The sequence below is a fragment of the Boleophthalmus pectinirostris genome, unplaced genomic scaffold, assembly GCF_026225935.1.
Source record: "Boleophthalmus pectinirostris isolate CB_2022bp ecotype Guang Dong unplaced genomic scaffold, ASM2622593v1 HiC_scaffold_2826, whole genome shotgun sequence".
In the NCBI taxonomy this organism is placed as follows: domain Eukaryota; kingdom Metazoa; phylum Chordata; class Actinopteri; order Gobiiformes; family Gobiidae; genus Boleophthalmus; species Boleophthalmus pectinirostris.
In genome coordinates this window covers 2,406,922-2,432,134 of record NW_026571291.1, presented here as the reverse complement: position 1 = coordinate 2,432,134, position 25,213 = coordinate 2,406,922, and the positions used below count along the sequence as shown (strand labels likewise).

At 41.0% G+C, this 25,213-nt stretch overlaps 2 protein-coding genes across 2 annotated transcripts in view; one reads left to right on the top strand and one right to left on the bottom strand.

Moving 5' to 3' along the window:
* Window positions 1-11,780: 11,780 nt before the first annotated feature.
* phax (phosphorylated adaptor for RNA export) lies at window positions 11,781-13,687 on the bottom strand. Its single transcript, XM_020929479.2, has 2 exons — window positions 13,531-13,687; window positions 11,781-13,400 (listed from the first exon to the last, which is right to left on the bottom strand). Exon 2 carries the CDS (start codon window positions 13,383-13,385, stop codon window positions 12,165-12,167), a length of 1,221 nt encoding a protein of 406 aa, XP_020785138.1. The 5' UTR covers window positions 13,386-13,400; window positions 13,531-13,687; the 3' UTR covers window positions 11,781-12,164.
* A 192-nt stretch (window positions 13,688-13,879) lies between these two features.
* pmpcb (peptidase, mitochondrial processing subunit beta) overlaps window positions 13,880-25,213 on the top strand; it is a 15,686-nt gene continuing 4,352 nt past the window's right edge. Inside the window, exons 1-9 of the mRNA XM_020929473.2 lie at window positions 13,880-14,007; window positions 14,884-15,021; window positions 16,075-16,161; window positions 16,251-16,380; window positions 17,806-18,004; window positions 19,476-19,555; window positions 20,539-20,651; window positions 22,026-22,169; window positions 23,557-23,717. Of these exons, the coding sequence (XP_020785132.1) occupies window positions 13,924-14,007; window positions 14,884-15,021; window positions 16,075-16,161; window positions 16,251-16,380; window positions 17,806-18,004; window positions 19,476-19,555; window positions 20,539-20,651; window positions 22,026-22,169; window positions 23,557-23,717 (1,136 nt within the window). The 5' untranslated portion in view covers window positions 13,880-13,923. The remainder of the gene's footprint in view (window positions 14,008-14,883; window positions 15,022-16,074; window positions 16,162-16,250; window positions 16,381-17,805; window positions 18,005-19,475; window positions 19,556-20,538; window positions 20,652-22,025; window positions 22,170-23,556; window positions 23,718-25,213) is intronic.

The window sequence follows — 25,213 nt, the reverse complement described above, 5'->3', positions numbered from 1 at the left end:
TGTGTGCGTGTGTGTGTTGTGTGTGTGTGTGTGTGTGTGTGGTGTGGTGTGTGTGTGTGTGTGTGTGTGTGTGTGTGTGTGTGTGTGTGTGTGTGTGTGTGTGTGTGTGTGTGTGTGTGTGTGTGCTGTGTGTGTGTGTGTGTGTGTGTGTGTGTGTGTGTGTGTGTGTGTGTGTGTGTGTGTGTGTGTGGATGGAGGAGGAGTCTGTGAACAGCAGGTAAACTCTGTCTTTCATGTAATTGTTCTTATAGGATTTGTAGCAGTTGTGGACATGAAGCCTGCTGCAGACCTGCTGTGTGTCCTTGTCTGTTCTGTTGCACCTTAGGGGTTGGGAGCCAGAGGAAGGAGGCACAAAGTGACGCTTCACATCAAATTATTTTTATATTGTGAATTCCTGTACTGGAGCCCTGGTTGTCTGTGGCCAGGTCGCCGGTTGGACCAGGATCCCGCCTGAACAAGACTGCTGCCTCTAAGCTTTTAGCATTTTAAGTATTGTGATCATTTTATCTTTTTATTTGTGGGATTTTAAACTTTTGCAATAAATTATTGTATTTATTTTTAACGGTTTGCCTCTTTTTTGATACACCAAATTGCTCTCACCTTATTTTAATTCTGTAAAACTGCAACTCTGCCAATTAACTTGTATTTATTTTAAAAAACCCACACACCCCTTTTATTATCTGTGGTTGACTGTATTTTCAAAAGAGCATCTCTCTATATGTCACAGAGGCGTCTCTGTATAAAAACAGAAACTAAAACATTGTGGTTTCCACAGGCAGAACTGTGGCAGGAGTCAGTCTGTTGAGAGCCAGGACTGAGGATGGAGAACTATCACGATGTGGTGGGACAACTAATCAAATATTTTCACCAGCGTATAAATCTGTATGTAGTGGTCATCTTGGCTTTTAGCTACCACTTCATCTTTGAGAAAGACCTGCCCTGCACCTGCGGCCATGCGGTCCTAGACTGCATATTGTACATGCTTCTGCCATTTTTAATAATCCTGAGCTCAGCTGTGGAATGGACAGAGCCTGTCAGAGGACTGTCCGAGCTGCTCCTGGAACTGCTTCTGTTTCATACTTTCACGTTTGTTCAGTGCGATTTTTGTGAGTGGTATTTGGCCCGTCTCAGTTCTCATAGACGGAGAATGGAGTGCCTGCTGCTTTAACAAAATAGTCCACGAGATTGGTTGTAAGAACGAAAGCCAGCGCACAAACAATGAAACCATCATTCTCAGAGAGACCAAAGATTTTTCCAGGGTGAGTTTCTTTGTAGCTTAAGTTTATATGTGAAGAACTGCTCTCATTGTCTGTATCATCTCTTTCAGGTGATCGGTCTGTCTGTTCTCCTGGGTTTATTCATTTCAGCATTTGTTGCATCATGTTTCCATAACACCTGTGAGTGGGCACGAGGAGGGGACTGGCGAGAGATAGTTTTGAAGGAGGAGGAGGAGATTGTTTCAGAGGAACTGAAGAAGAAGGCCAAAGAGGAGATGCAGATCAAACTGAAACAACTCATAGAAACACGAGATTGGGCAAAATGCTTCACTGTTGGAGACGAAATCATTAGTAGACCTCCAACTCCCCCAGTGCCCCCCTCTGGAACAGCCTCTGGAACAGCCTCTGGAACACCACCATTGCCCCCATCTGGAACATCACCCATCTGGAACCCACCAGTGCCCCCTCTGGAACCCACCAGGAACCTCTGGAACAGCCTCTGGAACAGCCTCTGGAACATCACCAGTGCCCCCTCTGGAACTCCACCAGTGCCCCCCTCTGGAACAGCCTCTGAACACAACATCACCAGTGCCCCTCTGGAACTCTGGAACAGCCTCTGAACAGCCTCTGGAACATCACCAGTGCCCCCCTCTGGAACAGCCTCTAGAACAGCCTCTAGCTCTGGAACAGCCTCTACCAGCCTCTGGAACTCCACCAGTGCCCCCCCTGTAATAGCCTCTGGAACATCACCAGTGCCCCCCTCTGGAAACATCACCAGTGCCCCCCTCTGGAACAGCCTCTGGAACACCACCATTGCACCCCTCTGGAACATCACCAGTGCCCCCCTCTGGAAAGCCTCTGGAAACATCCACCAGTGCCCCTCTGGAACTCCACCAGTGCCCCCCTCTGGAACAGCCTCTGGAACATCACCAGTGCCCCCCTCTGGACTCCACCAGTGCCCCCCTCTGGAAAAGCCTCTAGAACAGCCTCTGGAACATCACCAGTGCCCCCCTCTGGAACAGCCTCTAGAACAAGCCCTCTGGAACTCCACCAGTGCCCCCCTCTGTAATAGCCTCTGGAACATCACCAGTGCCCCCCTCTGGAACATACCAGTGCCCCCTCTGGAACAGCCTCTGGAACATCACCAGTGCCCCCCTCTGGAACAGCCTCTAGAACAGCCTCTGGAACAGCCTCTGGAACAGCCTCTAGAACAGCCTCTGGAACAGCTCTGGAACAGCCTCTGGAACAGCCGAGTGCCCCCCTCGTGCGTCTGTGATGAAGGACCCCTGTGAGTCTGAGACTGAACCTTTACTTGAGCACATGGAAGAAGAGAATGTGTAATACAAACATGTAGGAGAAACTTTGGTAGTATTTTTGATAGTTATGGATAAAGTTTTCTGTCAGAAAGAAGCCAATATAACTAATATAACGAGAAATAAACATGGAAACTCTAGTGCCTCAAACCATGAAAGGAGAAAGTAGATAAATCTGTTTAACTTGTTTGTATTTCTTAAAAAGCAGAGTGGAGCACCAAGCTCTCACCTCAAGTGTTAATGTAGTGAGACACATGACTCTTTATTGTGAGTTTGTGAATGATAAATGTTTTATAATGAGATAAAGACAGTGTGCAGTGATCTGATTTTTGTCACAAAATTTTGCTTTTACAGTTCACTTTATGGGGGAATTGTGATAATTCTGCAGAAATATGCAAAAAGTCAAATTCATCCAATCCTAAATCACCTAACTTTTTCTATATTTGATAAATCTACACATGATTTGTGTTTTTAAATACAAATTTTAATTGTGAATTGTTAAATTAAAACATATCTTGCAGCTTGATGTTGGTGGTGTTTCTTTCTCTCTGATGGAGATCAAGGTTATAAATATGGTTCATGTTTCATTTTAATACTGGAGCGACAGAGACACTGTTGTGAAAAGCACCAGGCCCTACACCCAGTGATCCAAGTACAAAAGCTTGTCCACTGAAACTTACCTTAACTAGACAGAAAAACAGATATTAAGTTTAGTTTAGTTTATTTTACTTATTTAGTGTCATGCACCATTTAGTTGGTGCCCAGCCCACATGGACTTATAAGACACATAAAACAATAAGCAGACAGATCACACATCAAACATAAAGTGTCCTCTTACGGTGGTCCCAGGCTTTCAGCAATTAAAAGTGGCTAAATGTCACCAGATGTATATGTAATATTTCTTATTGTCATCTGTTTTGTGCCCGTTATTGTCATGTGAGCATATTTGAACTTCCTCTTGTCGTACCACTGCTACCAACTTCATGTTTCCCATAGAAACTACTGCTAACTCTAACCACATTTAGCGTACGATGCATGAGAACTGCTTTTTTTGTTTCACTTGTGGTTTAATGAGGGTAACCAGAGTCAGAGAAACATTAGGACATAAGAAGACCTGTGCAGTTCTACCTGTGACGACCTTTTGTTTTAAGAGGGGGATTACACGGTACACGGGAAAACGGCTTAGTCCTGGTTTAGTCCTGGTTTAAAATACGATGTGGGACTATTGCGCCGCATCTGGACTGCCAGGACTGATCCAGGACTGAATCAGGACTAAACCAGGACTTAACTGTTTTCAGTCCTGGGCCTCATTTATAAAAAACTGCGCAGGAGTTGTCGTAAGTTCGTGCGTACGTCTGTAGCTACGACAGGCGTGCGCCACGCAAACTCCATATTTAGAAAACCCACCGCACGCACCAAACCTGCAATCTTTGCTTTATAAATCCAACCTGCAACTTGAATTTGCGCACGTAAACCTACGTCACGTCACGCCCTCTCCACACCTCCACCTCACCATAAAAGGAGCATGTAAAGTGACTCGTGAATGAGATTTCCCTAAACATGAGCCGATAATCAGTGGGTTTGACCGAGACACGCGGGACAGAGGGAGGAGGACGCTCCACGCAGCACCACGTGATCACCACAAAGACTTTATTAAAGACTTTATTAAACAAGGTTTAATAAATAAATACAAAACTAAAAGTGACAACAATGACTCAGCTGTTCATTTAATAATTTTTTATAATATTTAGGCAGCACATCTTTGCAGTAAAGCCCATGTGTTTTTTCGCTGTTTCAAGAGTTTATCTCTATATTTTTAAGTCTGTCTATGATGTGTGTGTGGACTGGCCCTGTATATATATACATATACACGTAGATACGTGCACGCGCTGATCTGAATGGTCAAATTATGAGCGCGTGCGAGAGATTCAGATGCCCTCCCCTGGAGAGGGAAAGGAGCGAGGGAAGGACACGAGGACACAGATTTAACATGAAACACATCAGATACAGATGTTATTCTGCCAATGAAAGTCCACACGAAACATCCAAACTGCTGAACCTGTGAGTGTGGGTCTGGGTCTGTGAGTGTGGGTCTGTGAGTGTGGGTCTGGGTCTGTGAGTGTGGGTCTGTGAGTGTGGGTCTGGGTCTGTGAGTGTGGGTCTGTGAGTGTGGGTCTGGGTCTGTGGGTGTGGGTCTGTGAGTGTGGGTCTGGGTCTGTGAGTGTGGGTCTGTGAGTGTGGGTCTGTGAGTGTGGGTCTGGGTCTGTGAGTGTGGGTCTGGGTGTGAGTGTGGCTGTGTGAGTCTGGGTCTGGGTCTGTGAGTGTGGTCTGTGAGTGTGGTCTGTGAGTGTGGGTCTGTGTGAGTGTGGGTCTGTGAGTGTGGGTCTGTGAGTGTGAGTCTGGGTCTGTGAGTGTGGGTCTGTGAGTCTGTGGTGAGTCTGGGTCTGGGTGTCTGTGAGTGTGGGTCTGTGAGTGTCTGTTGGAGTGTGGGTCTGTGGAGTGTGGGTCTGTTGTGAGGTCTGGGTCGGGACGGTCACGGACATTATTCTGTTCTTCATACAGTCAGAGAGCAGCTCTCATGTGCTCAGTTCTCCATTACACAAAAATGTAGGGAAGATTTTGGTTGGGGTCAGGTTCGGGCAGTAGGCTTCGTGTTGTCCGCAGACTCGGGTCACTCTGGCGCTCGGTGCGTAAAGACTAAAGTAAAAGTGTTAAAGTTGCGTTCATTAAATTAAAGTCTGGCTCCTGCTGCGTCCAAGGGAAGAGTTTTTCTCTCAGGTTGGGTCATTATTTCGTCCTCTGTGTCGGTCACAGTCAGTGTTCTATAGAAGTCTATGGTCGCGGTGTGGACTGTGGGACTCTGCGCTACACCGAGTCCGGGAATGTGGCCGCGCTCGTGCACGAGGGTCAAATGTATAATATTGTGGAGAATAATGAGTGGAATAAACAGCCCTTCTCCGTATTTTGGCGAACCAAACACTTAAACAAACTTCACAAATCAGAAGGTAATTCTTCTATAAACGTGGATTTCTGATCAAACACTTCCTCAAACTCTGTTCACTTCTGCTTCTCTCCACGAGTGTCGCTTTTTCCCCGTGTCTCCAGACTTTGCGTAGAACTTACAGGAGGTCCCGAGTTGGCATAGAGTTAAGCAAAGAGCCACGCCTAAGGTGAGTTTTATAAATACCGCGGTTGGCGTAGGAAGCGCGCACGCACGGATTTTTGCGTAAGCAAGTTTTATAAATGAGGCCCCTGGTCTCAGTCCCGGTCTGGTCCCGGACCTGGTTTAGTCCTGGTTCAGTCCTGGTTCAGTCCGGAGGCGCAAATAATGAAGACATTTTATTTATTTTTTTTCGTTTTCTTATTTTTGGTTTTATATTGAAAAACAAGGTTCTTCTTCTGCCGCATTTTTCACTTTGACTTTGATTTTATTACGACTTCATTCTCGTAATATGATAACTTTATTCTCATAATATTACGACTTTATTTTAACTTCGACTTTATTCTTGTAAAATTACGACTTTAATGTCAAAATGATATGACTTTATTCTCATAGCACCAGTATCTTTTTTTTTTTTTCTGACCCTTATACTCGTAAGTCTGTATTTATATAATTACGTTGTTTCCTATTAGTACATTTTTCTGCATATATAGTAGTTTTTGCATAGGCTCCCCCTGCAGGTGTAGTGTTGTGATTGCAGTTTGGATCAAATACATACAGGGCGCATCTCATTTCTCTTTCCACGCTTCCTTTTCCTCAATTTTCCATTTTTCAGATGTCAATCAAATACTCCAGATTAAGCAGTGCCCCAAAGCTGCAAAGAGACAAGGGAAGGAAACCACAGAGGGAACATGAGTAACGATTCAAGAAAAATAGACAGAAATTTAAATAAGATGAGTTCATATTGTGACAGGACAACAGCAAAGCCTCTTGTATGGAGTAAGAAAGCTTTCAGAAATATTTGTGTGCATAGGATAGAAATCCCTGCATATTTGTCTGTAGTTGAGCATAAAATAAATATTCGTAAACTCTCGAATGAGTCCAGTCCTACACAAAATGTATTGTGTGTATTTTATACATCAGAATACGAATTGAAAAGTTACAACATGAAGAATTACAATCACAAAATGAACATTTACGATTACACTTCAGTCCTGGTTCAGTTTGTGTGCGACGCCAAAGTCCAGCATCTCGATAAATATTTTTTCTGCTCAATAAGTGTTGTGTTGGGAACGTGACTTTTAAAATGTAATCCCCTACAGATTACAGATTACATGCCCCAAAATGTAGTTTGTAACGTAATCCATTAAATTACTTAAGGTGAGTAATGTAATCTGAATACTTTGGATTATTTGATTTGCTGTAGAGAAGCAAAGTCTAGGAAATCTTCACATAAGATGTTTTATCTGCTAAATGAAAATACAAAGTCCAGACTTTACTGAACCAAATTAAAAATATTATTGATAGAAGAAGAGACATGGTCCACACAGCAGGATTTAGTCCTGTTAAATCCTTTGAGATCCTGTTTTAAACCTGGTTTAATCCTGGTTTAGTCCTGGTTTTAGACCTGGTTTAGACCTACTTTTGATCTAATTTAGTCATGGTTGAGACCTGGTTTAGCTCTAGTTTAGACCTGGTTTTAGTCCTGGTTTAGATCTAGTTTAGACCTGGTTTAGTTTCTGGCAATGAGTGGAATAACCAAAAAAAAAAAAAAATGGGGATATAGCTTAAAATGTGAAAACAGGAAAATACCACCGTGTAAGCCATTTATTTCAACAAAGTAACTGTAATCCAATTACCACTCACTGAAACAGTAACTGTAACCGAATACAGTTACTCATCATTTGTACTCTGATTACGTAACTCCGGTACATGTAATCTGTTACTCCCCAACACTGAATGCCTGTGAGTCGCATCTTTGAATTTGTATTCGTACTGAAGAAAGCGTAATTGTAAATTTTCTTTTTGTGATTGTGTTTCTTGATGTTGTAACTTTTCAATTCATATTCTGATGGATAAAATACACATAATACTTTTTATGTACGACTGGACTCATTCAAGAGTTTACAAATATTTATTTTATGCTCAACTACAGACAGATATCCTATGCACATAAATATTTCTGAAAGCTTTCTTACTCTTGGACATGTTGCATAATCCTAAAAAAAAAGAGAGAATTATATATAAATTTGGCATATGTTAAAATTAAGACGTTGTTCTGACTTTTATTTGAAAGTTATGACATAATATAAATATAAATAAAAGTATAGTCCTCTCATTATAAGGTAATTTTAGTCAGAACCAACACCTGAGGAAAGAATTCACCCTCTGCTTGTGTCGTCCGCCTCTTTCCTCTGCTCCTCTTCTCTTTCCTCTGCTCCTTTCTCCTCTCCACGTCTCATTTCTCTTTCCTCGCTTCCTTCTCCTTGTTTCCTCACCTCGATTCTGTGAGAAATAAGGAAGTCCCGCCCACAGAGGAGACACAGGGAGGAGAGAGGATCTAAACTCCTCACTGAGACCAATAAAGTTTGAGTTTTTTTCTCTGGTGTCTGCTCCTGAAGCCTCGCTCAGGTTTAATCCTTCACTCATTGGTTTTCTTTGGGACACTGCTTAATATGACACATTTGATTGACAGATGAAAAGTGGAGGATTGAGAAGAGGAATCAAGGAAAAGGAAACAAGGAAAGACAAATGAGATGCGCTCACACATAATAATTTCGAGAGGTTTTGTCAAGCCCCCGTTTTACACATCTTTAGTCACCCAAAAATGTCTTTAGTCAAATAGGGGAGACCGGACCGGGGCACAGTGGGTCAGAAAAGTTATTTTTCAACCTGTAACACAGACTAATGATATCATAGTTTCTTTTTTATTATATGTAAGTAATGTTGTGTGTCGTCCATACAAAATTCCTCCTAACTTTCTCCAGCTAAACTGTGACAAGACTGAAGTCATAGTGTTTGGTCCACAGAAACAAAGGGACAGTGTCAGCATCACCTCCAGTCTCTCTCTCTAAAACCTTCAAATCAGGCAAAAAATCTCAGGGTAATAATGGACTCAGACTTGAACTTTAACAGCCACATCAAATCAGTAACATCTGCAGCCTTTTACCATCTAAAAAACACAAGCAAAAATCAAAGGTTTACTGTCTAAATCAGACTTGGAGAAACTTATCCATGTGTTTGTCTCCAGTAGGTTAGATACTGTAATGTTCTGCTCACTGGTCTCTCCAAACGAGCTGTGAGACGCTGCAGAACATCCAGAACATCCAGAACATCCAGAACGCTGCAGCTCGGGTCCTGACTCGAACTAGGAAGTACGAGCACATAAGTCCTGGTCTCAGGTCTCTGCTCTGGCTCCTGTGCCTCAGAGACTTTAAAACAGCTCTGTTTGTACAAGTGTCTCCATGGCCGAGCACCAAAGTACATCTGTGACATGTTAGTGTCATATGAACATCTCACACTCTGAGGAGCTCAGGGACCAGCCTCCTGCTGGTGCCCAGAGTCACGACTAAACAAGGGGAGTCAGAGTTTCAGGTTCATGCAGCTAAAACCTGGAACAGTCTGAACATGTGAGACAGACTCTTCTGTGACGCTGTTTAAATCCAGACTCAAAACATTTCTGTTTAACTGTGCAAATAACTGAAAGGTTTTCATTCTGCACTCTTCTCTCCAATTTATGTCTCTCTTTTTTATTTTAATCTTCATGATTATTTATGTTTTGATTTGTTTTTATAATGATTTCAATGTATTTCTTATTCTGTAAAGCACTTTGAATGACTTTGTGTATGAATTGAGCTGTACAAATAAACTTGCCTTGCCTTTCAAATAACTGCGTCGGGTCCTTACTGACGAGCATTTAAATGGGAATTTATTTTTTATTTTTTTATTCACCCTGCCCCTGTACCGGGGTAGGGTGAATCAGTACATGGTGATTCAGATTTAATCACCAATAACATTTATTTTAACACAGTAAATTAAATAAATGCTTTCTTTTAAACCCGGAAAATGAATGCAAACGTGCCAAAACACATTGTTGTGTGCCTGAACTTTTTTCATATAAAGGTGCATAAATTTGCTCTGGTTTACTTTATACATAAAAAAAAAAAAAAAGTACACATATTGACCACATGTGGTTCTTGTGAAATGTTGTGTTTTTGGGCTTACTCACAAAGGTTTTCAGTGATCTCACAGTGAATATTGTGATCCACTGTGCCCCAAATGAACTCTTTTTAGATCAAATGACCAAATGGCCAACTGTTGCATAGAAACTACATGTGCTTAACTTTCACCCTGGTTGCAGCTCGTGACAACACCTGAATCACAAGTTATTCCTGGATGAGCTCTACATAATAACAAATATCAAACTACCTTAACATTTTACTTCTGATGCTGAAAAACATATTTTCACTCACCTTTTGCCTGAATCATTCAACTCAAATCAAGAATCCTTCAATTCAAAAAGGGTTTCCCCCAGACATTCTAATGCTGCCACCGCCGAGGAATTCCCTTTGCATAAAATAAAAAATATAACCACGGATTCACTGTGCCCCGGTCTCCCCTACAGCCCTTCATCTGAAAACCAAGAACATGAACTGAATTACAACAAAATAAAAGTACACAAACCATTATATAATACCTCAGCATGTTTTATTCAGATTAGTCAGGCAGGAGATTTAAGTGCATTTGTTGTAACGAGTAAAGTCAAAGCTTTAGGAAGAGTTTTCAATTTCACTATTAATAGACACCAACAGTAAAACAATCAAATGAACTTAAGAACCAATAATAGCTCATTCACATGTTAATATTTCGAAATAAACCAAGATGTAAAACACTAATTCAGCTCTTCAGACAAAAAGAACGTTTGTGTAATGTAATATAGGTATGTCATTAAACAGTAGTGGGAATAGAGCTTTTTCACAACGGCCGGAAGTGCCGTGATGTAGGGTAAATGTTAGTTTTGTTAAAGCTTTTCTGTGGCAAAATATCTGTGTAAATTTTTCACTACTTTTGCACTACTTTGTCCTGATGAAGACAATCTTGCTGGTCGAAACACGTTGGCGTCCCTTCATGTAATAAAGGACTTTTAATATATTCAGTCAGAGCCTTGGGTTTGTACCTTACCCATTTTTACATTTTCCTGTAAGGGTAATTTTCTGTTCTAAGACCACTGTCTCAACCCTCGTAGAGCACCTGTACTGTTATTTTGTACTTTTTGTACCAGTGAAGCGCTCTACCTCTCTTGGTTTATCTAATATATGTGTGTAAATGTGTGTCGTATTCTCCACCAGCTTCATAAATCTGCCCCATCACCAAATCTTCAACCAACAAACTCCAAAAAGGATAAACATTCTAACACGAACAATTTATCCACAACTATAAAGGGAAGAAAGACCAAAACGTAAAGATGAACAACGACGACGTATTGGTGACACACTCAACAAAACTAATGTTATGGTCATGAATAAAACAGAAGTAACTTGTTCACTCAGACTGATTCTAGAATTAAAATTAAAAATCAATTTCATGAACAAAGAGACTTGATTCTCCTTCAACATCCTCGTTGCGCCCCAAGCGTTGCATTGGTTGTATTGTTTTTTTGGTCTTTATTACACAAAACTTGAAAAACTGAACAAATAAAATGTATTTTAAAAAAGTTATTTCATGATGTAGATATTTGCAAGAGAGATTTGTGCAGATTAAATGCTACAAATGTTCACAGATGTTTACAGGTCTAACATTTAAACTGCACAAATCTCTGTCTATGTTAATATCCACATCATGAAATCGATTTTTAATTTTAATTGTAGAATCAGTCTGAGTGAACAAGTTACTTCTGTTTTATTCATGACCATAACATTAGTTTTGTTCAGTGTGTCACTAATGCGTCATCGTTGTTCGTCTTTACATTTTTGTCTTTCTTCTCTTGATAGTTGTGGATAAATTCTTCGTGTTAGAATGTTTATCCTTTGTGGAGTTTGTTGGTTGAAGATTTGGTGTTGGGGCAGATTTATGAAGCTGCTGGAAAATACGACACACATTTACACAGATATTTTGCCACAGAAAATCATTAACGTAAGTAACGTTTACTCTACATCTCAACACTTCTGGCCGTTGTGAAAAATGTCTAATAATGTTGTCAAAAGTATCGAAAATCAGATACTAATCGATACTAAAACAAATATCGAAACTAGATCCTCATGTGAGCATGTATCAGTACAAAAAAATAATAATAAAATCACAAAAACAAAATTTGAGCTTTCCTGAACAGTTTTAGTGTCATTTTGAGCGTTATTAGAACAAATGTTAAGACCTCACGCTAAAATAAAGTACTATTAATATTTTGTTATGAAAATGACATATCTCCAAAAAAGGACCAATTGTAATGTAATAATCAGTATCGAATATCAGTATATATATAATTTTTTTGTATTGAAATCAAAATATTGTGACAGCACTAGAGGGAATGGAAGTAAATAAATGATTTTACAAGTTGCATTTTATGATGTCAATATTATAATCACAATCAAAATGTTTGCAGTGTTTCTATGCAACAATAAACTAAACACAACATTTGGTGACATCCCTATTTTGATTATGATTTAACAGGTTTTTATCTAAAGTATCTAAAGTCCATCAAAACACTTCCAGATCGGCAGCGCTGTACACCACCGGGTTCTCCTCCGTCCCCGCCGGTTTGGGCTCCGGGGTTTCCGCCTCTCTCTCCTCCCCGTCCTCCCCCTCCTCTTCTTCCGGTCCTTCTTCCAAAGCCTCCAGCGCTTCGTTCGTGTCGCTCGCAAAAGTCTCCCTGGACACGTCGTCGTGCTCTTGCAGATTCAGCGTCCCTATGGCCTGCTTCATCTTCTTCGCCACCAGATGCCGCCTCCTCTTCTGCGCGGCTTTCTTGCTCCTCACCTCCTGCCTGTTCTCCTCCAGAAAGATCTTCTTGAGCTGCGATTTGCTGATGCTCGGGGTGTTTTTCAGCAGATTCAGGTACACTCCCCCGGGTGTGCGTCGTCTGCTCCCATCCAGGGTGTACACGCCGCCCGTTTCTTCCAGCGTCGCCGTCTCTCCCAGAAGTTCTAAAGCTTTCCCGGTTCCGATAACAGCTACAACTCTTTCGATCAGATCTACCTTTGGTTCTCGTAACCTGTGCGCGATTTCCTCTGCTACTTTCTCCGGAGGGTCATCTTCGGTTATCTCGTACCTCCCCTTTATATCCATCTCCGCTTTGGGGCCCAGTCTCTCCTTCACTGGCCGCTTCCTCTTCGCGTCCCCCTCTCCTCTCTCCTTCATGTACTCGTCCAACTGCGCGTCCAGCATGTTCACTTCTCCATCCCCTTTGCTCTGCCTCTCCATCTCCCGCTCCTTCTCCATCATTTTCCGCGCCAGGACATAGTTGTATGTCTCCACGTTTCTGCTCGACGTGTCCAGCTCGGCGTCCACGCCGAATATGCCCAGTTCTGCGGCCACGGCGTCCTGGCACTGCTCCTGAACCACGGAGCCCCAGATGTTGTTCACTTTGCGCCCCGCAGGGTTGAACGCGGGCGCGGGCATGCGAGCCGGTGGCGCGTTGTTAGTGACTTTCTGCCTCTTCCTGCGCCACGCCCCCGCCTCGTCGTCGGAGGAGTCCTGGTCGCTGTCGCTGGAGTCGGCGGGGCCCGGGCAGCTGCGGTAGCCGGCGGGAGTTGCGTGCGAGGCGGCCGGTCTACTCTGGAACGCCGCACTACTCTGGAACGCAGGTCTACTCTGGAACGCCGCCGGAGGAGCCGCGTGGGCCGATGCGAGCGCGGCGGACCCGGGCGTCATCTCCAAATCGGACCCGGACAGCTCCCCGTCTTCCAAATCCGCATCCATGTCTCACTGTTTTGACTTTAAAAAGCGACAAGCAACAAGAGGCGATGTTAGTCTCGGATTGTCACGATGCTAACTTCAGATCATAGCGTTGCTTCATTTAAACGCAGCAGCAACGACATTAACACTTCCAAAATGTGACACAAACCAGCTCTGGCGCAGCGTCCGGTCTTGCGTTGAAAATGTAGCTTGATTTTTTTTGCTTTTCGGTGTATTTTCACTTAGCTTTCCTCCAGAATGACTAGAAAAACTTGCACCGCTTCCTCACAATTCAATTCGCGCGATGATATGTCTTACTTCCTTCCCGTGTGAAATTGTCAAAATATTCTTAAATAACTTTACGCACGACTCAAAATTGTTTCCAAAAACGAGTATAAAGTATATTTTTACATTAATTACGTTTCTAAACATTCATTGTGTGTCAAAATGAAGATATATTGTTTTTAAAAAGGGTTAAATTCACGCGTGTGGTTTTATTTTGAAATGTTTTTTGGCAGGTGTCGGTGGAAACGGCGCATGCGCAGTTTGGTGGTGATCCAACATGGCAGCGTGCTGGAGGAGTGTGGTGTCTGCGGGGAGGACGCTGATAAAAAGACATTTACTGGACAAAAACAGTTTGAACAGAGTAAGCAACGGGTTTTATATGATCTGACTCGATATGCGGATAAAAAAAGTTGATAATGTGAGCGCGGGAGCCGTAATTGGTGATGTTTTCAAGGCTAAAATGGCTGTTACATAAACAATCTTCTACTATTTTTACTCTAATCCTTTGTTATTATAAGACAAATATCAACCCGGGATTAAAATAAGTCGTTTTATTTAGATTTTTTTTGTATTGTTGTGTTTATGATCATATGACTACCAATATTTTATTTGGAAACAAGGCATTTTTGCCATTTCATCATGACGAGGAGTTTATCAGCTGATGACATGTTGTGTAAACTTTAGATTTTTTGGGAATAATTCTAATGTAATGATTCATTAGTGCGAGATCCATATAATGCCGTAGAAATATAAGAATATTACTAGTTCAAGCATGTCAAAGTAGTAGTAGTAGTAGTAGTAGTACTAGCAGCTGTTGTAGTAGTAGTAGTAGCAGAAGTAATAGATGTAGTTGTAGTAGTAGCAGTAGTTGACAGATAGATTGCACTCTTACTTGAGTAAATCCCTTGGATACTCTTTCCTCTTTTTGCTGTAGTATTCATTAGTAGTAGGCAGACATGTTGGGCCATTTCTGATTATTTTTCTGCAATTTAAATTTACTACAAACTCGTCCACCGCCCTTTTTCACCACAATCTTCTAAGAGAGCTCTGTAGTCATGTTTTGTGTAATTATCTCTTAGCATTTAAGTGTTCAAATAAAGCTTTGTGTGTATTCTTTAGGCAGCAGATCAACTAAAACAAATAATGGGTCTCTGCTGGAGATTTAAGGCCAATATCGGCCCTGGTCCATCTATAATCAAATTGAAATGTAATAGTTTTATTTACATTTTCCTCACAGCTCGCAGCAGCTCAGTACAGACAGTTGGCGGTGCAGGCGGCGCAGCACGTGGATCTGAACGTCCCTGAAACTAAAGTGACGACTTTGGAGAACGGACTCCGAGTGGCATCAGAGGATTCAGGACTCTCCACCTGCACTGTGAGTCAACACAGCACCAACACAGCACCAACGCAGCATCAACGCAGCATCAACGCAGCATCTGGATACTGTAGTTATTCCAAACAGCTATGGTCAGGTTCATAACAAAGTATATTTGTCCTCAATGGGCAGTTTACCAGATCATGTCATACCAACTTTATTTATAAAGCACATTAAAATCTTTACAGCTGCCCAAAGTGCTGTACACAAATATAGAATAGACATCAAATTATAAGCTTGTAACTTTGTTAATAGATTTAACAGATCTTTTTTGGTGGTGAGGTTGTAAATCTCCACAGACACAAACAGAGGCGCCTGTTTCAAGATCAGGTGATAGATTTTTGCTCCACATAACCAAAATTACAATTTTCAATAACAATATTTTTTCTAAAATATTCTTTTAGTTTGATGTTTCTGGTACTTAAATCCAAAATATTGGAGCACAATTTAGCAATATTTAGTAAATTGCTAAAATGGTGTACCATCTATTGTTTACATTACATTACATTTATTACATTACATTTGACTACATCAGTTTTTGCTGATTTGTAAGAATTAGAAAATATTAATGTAATATTAAATTATTCATTACTTACTTAATTAAATTATTATTAAAAACATACATTTTATAATTTTAAAGTCATTATCGGACACTACCAAATGTTCCTTCTGTATCTTATATTAAACAACTAAAAGAATCTCATATAAACCTTTTACAGAATTAGTCTACCAACATAAGTAAAAAAGAAAAATGAAATTCCCAAACTGACTAGTGAGTATTTGATGGCATTGTCTGATCTTGATTTCTTACTGGAAGAATATTTTTCTGTAACATAAGCTGGTAGATAAGTGGCAGACTCCTTATCAGAAAAGTTACATAGTGTACCTTTTTAAGTAGTGTTTGTAAAATCAATACCTCAAAATATAATGGACAAAAATTACCATAAAATTGTGTAAACCAGGTCTAAGTCAGAATTCAGAAAGGTTCAAAGGTTATAAAGCTGTTGTCCAGGCCCATATGTGTGTTTACAACAAAATATTTTTTAAAAACAGGTTGGCCTTTGGATCGACGCTGGAAGTCGATATGAAAATCAGCGAAATAATGGAACGGCTCATTTCTTGGAGCACATGGCGTTCAAGGTGAGAAGAGCGACTTTTCATTTTCATTTGTAGAGACTTGGTTAGTAAGTAAATACTTATCTGCATTTTTTTGTATATTTTTGTACTAGGGCACGAGGAAACGCTCTCAGTTGGACCTGGAGCTGGAGATTGAAAACATGGGAGCTCATTTAAACGCCTACACGTCCAGAGAGCAGACGGTGTACTACGCCAAGGCCTTCTCCAAAGACCTGCCCAGAGGTACACGGGTGGATAGTAGATGAGGTTCAGATGGAATCTTTTGAAATAAGAGTTCTCGAGATTAAAAAATACCATGACAACACCTTGAAATGTTTTTTATTTTTCTGTATTACATTTGGCACAGATGAGAAAGGGTTAAGATACTGATTTGCATCTGCTTGAGAAGTTTTGTAAAATGCAGGTTTAACTTTAAAATCTGTAATCAGACATGAAAATCCCTCACCTTTCTGCAAAATTCACAGTTTTTAAGCCCAAACAGGTGACTTAGGTGAATCGTGTTGAGTCGATGAGAAAAGTTTTAGGGGGAGGGGGGCTCGGTCTTGTCTTGGACTCAAGATCTGTCTCTCAATCATAGTGTGATCATATTCCATTACGGCTGATGCTGTCGGCAATAAACTTGTACAGGTGTGCGGGAGCGCGGGGCGTCTCACTGCAGCCTGTGCGCTCGTCTGGAGCCTGCGGACACTGCGCAGCACATCACAAACACACACGGTTTAAACTTTTTTTTAAACACCCTACCTGCCCATCTGCTTCATGTCAGCGCACCGCTCCTCGTCTTTTCACGCTCTTGCTCCTCCCCGCGTACTACAGCGCACATCGTCTCTGTCACAGTGATTAGAAGATCATGACGAAACGTGAAGCAAAACCTGATCTAAATGCTACAGTGTCGGCACAGCAGACGTACTGCGACATGTGCGCTGAAGTTTGTAAAATGCCAAATAAATCTCTCTTTGTCACGACGTGCGTTTGGTTTGGTAAATCTGAAGAACCTAAATCCCACTGTAAAACCTGTAAGAGAATGTAACTCTAGTTAGGAATATTTAAAAAAAACACCCACTTTCTTCACTTTGTGCACAGTTTTGTGTCAAGTGGAAGTGGGATTAAAGAAGAGGTTCTCAAACTGTGGGTGAGAGTCCAAAAAAGGGCACAGAGTGTTTAAGAGCAGCGCAGTTTGCTTGTCTTATTGTATGACTAAATGAACATTAATCAGATAGAATGTGGATAGATTTATAAAAACACTGATATATATGTGCCAAAGTAACTCTAAAATACAAATAAATGTGGAAAATGACAACAATGGTTTCGATTTGGTCTTGAGGGGCTTATCTCGGTCTCGGGACCCTGTGGTCTCGGACAGATCATGGTTTCAATTAGTGCGTTCTTGACTACAACACAAGTGCTTGTTTTGCCTGTGTAATAGTTTTTAATTTTCTAAAGTTAGGACCATGAATTATATAACAAAAATAAATGTTGCAAAATGTTGTTAAAATATGTAAAATGTGTGTGTGTCTGATTAATAGTGAAAAATATTCATTAGCACTAGTCTAATTCAGTAACAGATAACAAGGACATCAGATTCAAACATTGTTGAAAAAATATCTCTGAAGAAATATTTAATTTCCATGTGATCTTGGCTTTTTTCAGCTGTGGAGATCCTGGCGGACATCATCCAGAACAGCACTCTGGGGGAGGCGGAGATCGAGAGGGAGAGAGGCGTCATCCTCAGAGAGATGCAGGAAGTAGAAACAAACCTACAGGAAGTGGTGTTCGATTATCTCCACGCCACCGCCTACCAGTCCACCGCCCTCGGACGCACCATCCTGGGACCCACCGAGAACATCAAGTGAGGAGGGGTTTGATTCGATAAGGGCTGTGCAATTAAAAGAAAGATGTGTGTGTGCGCTAGGGCATGATTACTCGACTAAAGTACACACATAAAAATACACAGAAACGAAACACTGCACTAAGGTCCAGGTCTCTCAGGTCCAGGTCAACAGCAGCATGTATTCTTATTAGGGATGTAAGAAAAAATCGATTCAGTGATATATCATGATACTTCATTGCACAATTCTCGAATCGATTCAAAATGCATTTGAATCGATTTTTAAAATAATATTTTTCACAAAATTTCATTATTTACATTCGCTGTTCTGATGACTTAAAAATTTTTTAATAAATTATATTTCATACAAGTGTGTTCTCGTGAAGGTGCAGCTGTAATAAGTAAGTAATTATTGATAAATCACAATAGATCATCGTATGTTTTAGTATTGGGATATATCGGGATATATTGAATCGTGACGTGCACATCATGATATGTATTGTATCCTCAGACTCAAGGCAATGCACAGCCCTAATTCTTCTTATTATTTATGCTGCTGTTGACCTGGATCCGAGTGCAGTGTTTTGTTTCTGTGTATTTTTATACTGAAATGACAAATAGATACTGATTCTGATTCCGACTAATCGATAATTGATCATTAAGAAATTCGTCGATCACGTTCATTTTTAATCGACAAACTGAATGTAGGTTGCTGTGCATAGCATAAGGCTGTGTCTGACACAAACACCGGAGATGTGCCTCAGTCCCACGTTTTAGCTCTGGCTCCTTGGAGACACTGTTCCTCTCAGTGAGTGTGTTTACAGCACATCAGTGTCTCGGGTTTGATCGGGTTTTTTGAGTGTCCCGGTTTTGTCGGTGCATGTACACGCAGTATCCTGGTTACTGCAACTTAAAGTTGAGTGCGTAGCTGTGCATAGAGATGTGAATGATTGGCATTTACGCATATAATTGATTACCGCAGCACACACGCATTTACCGCTAAAGGCTAGTAGCAATAGTTTACTTTCTTTACTAGCAGCTAGAATGTGATGCAAAAATGGCATTAGTCCGACCTACTGTCTGTAAATATGACGTGAAGAGGCAGAATAACAATAAATGTCACCTAAATAAACCCAATTTAAAATCCACTAGAGCCAAACCTAAGTTTCATAATCAGCTGAAGATTTATAGTGAATTTTTACATCACTAAATATATCGACTTTTATATTGGCTATTGGCACCTCCAACTCCCATTTCATCTGTATCATATCGACCACAAAAAATCCATATCGGTCAGGCCCTAATTTGGAGTGATTCGTGCATGTTTCAGTAATTTATTCGGTAAACGCCCACTGCTCTGTCCTTACTTTGTTCTCCAATTTAATTTTTTTAATGTCTGATGTATTTAGGATTCAGTAGCCTTAACGTAGTAATTTTGGTACTAAAGTAAAAAAAAAAACAACTCTTCTTCTCTCTGTGGTGTTTCCTGTAGAACCATAAACAGAGGAGATCTGGTGGAGTACATCACCACTCACTACAAAGGACCCAGGATCGTGCTGGCTGCAGCTGGAGGTCTGTGCTCGACTGTTCTTTTTGTCAGACCAAGACTTTGTTTTCATACCTGACAGTTTCGACTGCTCACTAGCGTTCTTCCTCAGAGTCACGCGATGTTTCTGTGACGTGTCCCTCAGCTGATTTAAACAGGTTTTGGCGCCGTCTTCCTACTGGTGGAGGCAGGACGACAGCGCCATCTGCAGTCTGACTTCCTCAGGACAGTATCCCAGGTGGGTGAGAGTAAAAAAGCTCCTCGTCCCGGTTTATCGTCGCGTGGGCACGTTTCCGTATTTCGATTGCCTCTTTAATCCAGTGGCAATGTTTGTTTCCTCTGTCCCAATGAAGTTTGCTCCGTCTCAGAACTGGAGCAAAAATGTAATGTCATATACGATATACCTTGCGTGTCCTGCAATAAAACATACATCGGGGAAACATGGAGGGCGTTCAGTACACAAAAGAAGGAACACAGAACAGAATGCGAGAAGGAAACAGCGAAGGCGAAACATTTGCAACAAAATACAAAGCAGAACAGGAACAACTCAAATCGTCCATCTCTGACCACTGTAAAAGAGAGAAGCACATTCTGGACTGGGACGGAGCAAACATCATCAGGACAGAGGAAAACAAACACCGTCGCTGGATTAAAGAGGCAATCGAAATACAGAAACATGCCCATGGGACAATAAACTGGGACGAGGGGCTTTTTTACTCTCACACACCTGGGATACTGTCCTGAGGAAGTGGGACTGCAGGTATGAAAACAAACTCTTGGTCTGAAAAGAGAACCCAATAACATATAATTATCAGAAAACCAAATTAATCTCATTGGACTGTTTTAAATATTATTATCTTAATCTCAAACTCCCAGCGTTTGTTTTATGTGTTACTTCATGAGCATTTTTGTGCAGTGGTCCAGTACGTACAGCTCTATGCATGACACTTATACAGAATATTAAAGCAGTACCTGAATTTAAATCATATTGTTTTATCGTGTCTCTCAGGCGTTTCTCACGGGGAGCTGATCGATTTGGCCAAATATCACTTTGGGAAACTCCCGGGTCGATACGTGGGCGAGGCTCCAGCTCTGCCGCCCTGTCACTTCACCGGCAGCGAGGTACACACTTATTATCCACTTTAATACTACAATATAAGGGGACAGAGGGAAAATACAAGGAATTTTGTTAATTTAAGTTAAAATGTTAAAATTTAACTCTTCCAGGCCAAAGGGCAATTGTAGTACATTTTTCCTCGCCTGGATTTTTTTTCTTAATTTTGACATTAAAACTCCCCCTTTTACTCCCTAAATGAAGTGCTATACATCCTTTTTTTCAGTACAACCTGTTATTTCACAATCTGCTGCTGTAGTTGTGTCATTTGGCTGTAATAAAAGCTACAGGACCAGAAATACAAATGGGGAAAAAAAGAAAGAAAAAAAAGGAAAATAACATCACAAACACACAGAAAACAACATTTTAGACGTAAAACATGCTTAATTTAGGGCCTTTGCTACAAAAGTGCAAAATATCAAGTCTGTAAATAAACAAAAAAACATTCTTATTGCCTCAAAACAAAACAAAAAAGTGCAATGGCCCCTTTTACTTTCCTGGTGCCAGTCATGGAAACAGCTTGTGTCAGTTCCAGGGAGCAGAGCCACATCACTTCCTGCATTTCCTTGGTGTTTATTACATTTGGATTTGGACATTTTGACTGATATAAACACTTTCACATAAAAATAGCAAAAGATGCACAATTACACAGACCAAAATGTGTAATTTGCCGATATTATCAGGATATGCATCTCACAGTAGGATATTTATTACGATATTTTGAAGAGGCTGATATAATTGTAGAAAGGACACTCTTTTGCTTTTAAAATACCTTGACAAGATTTTGGTGTGAATTATTTCCTTCATAATTCCAAAAAATCAAGTAAAAAACATATTTCTTCATGTTGTTTGTGCTGTAATGAATCATGGGAAATGTAGTTCCCAAAGTTTATAAGCTGTTGCAGTATAAAACTATATATTTAAGCAAAGGAACTTGTAATTCGATGTATTGTGACACCCCATGATATTATTGTGAGACTTTTGACGATACGATATCACGATATTTTGGTTACTGTTACGTCCCTACTATACCGTGTTTTCAAATTCACGTTAGTTTATGTTTTATACAGTTTATTTCAGTCTTCTCTCAAATGTTGATGTTGTTTAGAATGTGCACTCTGGACAGGATCATACTTTTTCAATTTGCAAATTTGCTCACAATCGCAATACTTGTTCAATTGGATTATTTTTCAGAATCGTACAGCCCTAACTTGTGGCTTCAAATTAAAATGACTTTAACTAAAAAGTGTAACGCCAAAACTACCGTCATTAATGTGAACGTGCTGCCCACCCAAAGCCCCTATGTCTTCTGTTCTGAGGATAATCCTGCCATCATAATAATAATAATAATCATTTTTTCTATCTGCTCGTCTCCTCCGCAGATCCGTGTCCGTGATGATAAGATGCCCCTGGCTCACATCGCTCTGGCCGTGGAGGCTGTGGGCTGGTCTCACCCCGACACCATCCCCCTGATGGTCGCCAACACGCTCATCGGGAACTGGGACCGCTCGTTCGGAGGAGGAGTGGTCAGTGATGAAGTGTTTACATAGACATTGTTATAGGAGTTTGCATGTTCTCCCTGTGTCTGCACAAGGGCGTAGGTTTGGTCTCAGCTCTGGTGGGGACATTATCCGCAAGAGCGTTGCCAAAATGTGACGGGTGTAGCCCACAGAGCCGCTCCCGTCTCCCAGCAACCGAGACACGCGCTAATACTAACAACACGCACACGGATCAATAACAAAAACTACATTTACACTGAAACGAAGACACGTCGTTTCTGTGTCCGCAAGCCTTCCCCATCCACACAGCTTTGTATATATTTATGTTTTACAGAAACGAAACTTAAAACCACATGGCTAATTTTGCATAAACATTTCACTTCATAGAGATCGTCTGACCTCACAACCTTAGATTTAGTTCACTCGACGGTAGGCGGGTACTTTTTATCATTTAACCAATCAGTTCTATTAGCTTTTCCCAAATCCCATTGGAAGAAGGACAATAACGTTTTTCCCCTTGATAAAATTCACTAAACATTCTCTTTGTTCCGGCTTTAAATCCTTGATCTCGGGAATCATTGACAACACTGAATACATTACTCTTCGCTGATTGGTTGGTGCCCGAACTTGCACTTCAGAGGTTTGTGAACCGTCTAGTGCAGTGGTCACCAACCTTTTTCAGACAAAGATCTACGTGTTTGGTCTGAGGAAAGAGCAAGATCTACCAACATGAACGTAAATAACAACAAACGTGATCATGTTCATAGTTCTAGACAGCTTTATTTTTGCATTCTTACTAAAGGAACACTCATTACAGAATGGGGACTAAAACACTCTCTGCAAGAAAAAAAGTGCAACTGCAATACAAACAAAATGCAAACCAAATGCAGTGAAAGCAACCAAAATAGTGCAAATTTGACCACTAAACAGCATTAACAGTATATCGAAGGGTTAATGAGAGAAGTTCTATTATTATCAAATTCAGGGCGATGGCTGAGTCTGAATTTCCTTGGATAATGTTTTGAAGTTTGGTTTATAGTTGCAGACAGCTAAACTGAGACAATCTGTGAGGTGCCTATCAGTCAGACTGTTTCTGTGCTTGGATTTGATGATTTTCATTTGTGAAAAGGCCACCTCACGCAGTTAAGTTAAATCAAAGTAAGAACTCACTTTCAATGCACATCTAGTATCACAAATTGTTGAATTAAGCTGGAGATCTACCGGGGACATGGCAAAGATCCAGCTGTTGATCGCGATCTACAGGTTGGTGACCACTGGTCTAGTATATTTTGATTTCTGACCTAATCGCTGGACAGAAATGAAATTGATTGGATGCACTAGGTGGCGCCAGCCTGGTTAGTCTTTTACATTGTACTTGTGTGTGACTTGACTTCCTCTCTCTCTCTCTGCTCAGAACCTGTCGAGTAAACTGGCTCAGATGGCCTGTCAGGGAAACCTGTGCCACAGTTTCCAGTCGTTTAACACGTGCTACACCGACACGGGCCTCTGGGGGCTGTACATGGTGTGTGAGCCGGGCACCATCGGGGACATGATGCACTACACACAGATGGAGTGGTGAGTTTCACACTCAACGAGGGTTTGTGGGGCTCGTCCCTTTTCTGTTCATGTTTCTGTTCATGTTTCTGCTCTAACTCCTCGTTTCTTCAGATCTCGTTCACTCAGAGAAATAACCCTCCTCTCTCCTCTCAGACTGTTAAAGGTGCACTGTGTAACTTTTCTGGTTGAAGGTCTGCCACTTGATTGATTCCATGTAGATGTTAATATTTTTCTCTGGAATGTTCCACTGGATGGCATTTAATTTATCTCCATGGAGATGAGCAGGTCACATGACAAAGCCAAGTTACAGATCTGTGGAGAAAAGGGCCCGTTCAGTGATAACACATGTTTTTACTGTAGTTTAGAGAAATAAAAGTTGTAATTTAATAAATACAATATCTATTTGTTTAATGCCATACTGTGGAACATCCCAGGCAAAGCAATTACATCTCCATGGAGACAGGTTGATGGCAAACCCATTAGAAAGTTATGCAGTACACCTTTAAGGACGTTATCATTTGACAAATAAAAATATGATAACACTGGAAGCTGAAATGATTACCGTATTTTTCGGACTATAAGTGGCACTTTTTAGGGGGAAATGTATTTTATAAAATCAGAGACCAGGAACTGACATTTCCTGTGTAAAGTCAAGTTGTAGTAAAAACAATAGAAGAGAGAACAACAGACTGTTAACGTCACATATGAACAGTTCTTCAGATAAACTATAACATAAACAACAGAACAGAACAAGTTTAACAAACTCTCCATCTCACTCCAAATCACTAAATCCATTCAATTCTTCATCCTCGGTGTCACTTCTGAACAACTCGACCTCGACCTCCGGAGGTGAACAGAGCGTCACTTCCTCTTCTGTGTCGCTGTCGTCAGACTCAGCATCAGTTCCAGTTAGAATTATTTGGGTCTTTCTGAATCCCGACAGGATGGATTTCAGTGTCACTGAAGTCCAGGCTTTGTCCATCCATCCAGTGACTTCAGGAAAGTTTCATGGTGCATCCTCCCGGTGTCACAAGTTTCTCTCTCACTCCAAACTTTCTTTCTGCTGCTCGATTACTGTTTTCGGCCGAATATTTCACGACTCGCAGCAGAACAGAGGCTCTTTCTGCAGGAGACATGTGCAGTAGAGTGAAGTGACAGTGGTACAGGAGGAACAGGAGCAGCAGATACTCACACACAAGACTAGAACCTCTCCACACTTCACTCTCAACATTTTAATATATAAGTTGCACCACAGTACAAGTTATAGGAAACACCCAAACCATGAAAAAAGTGCGACTTATAGTCCGACAAATACGGTACATTGGAATAAGTGTGGCTAGTCTACAAAAAACATTCTGATAATCGACGTTTATTACAAATACATGCCATTATTTTAGAAAAAGGTACAATCACATCTAAGCCTTTGTCTTAACCTGCAAACAGAGACACGTCCTGCATTTGTCTCTTTCTCAGTTTATGTTCAGGCCTCGTGTGAAGCTCAGAACCTCCAGAAT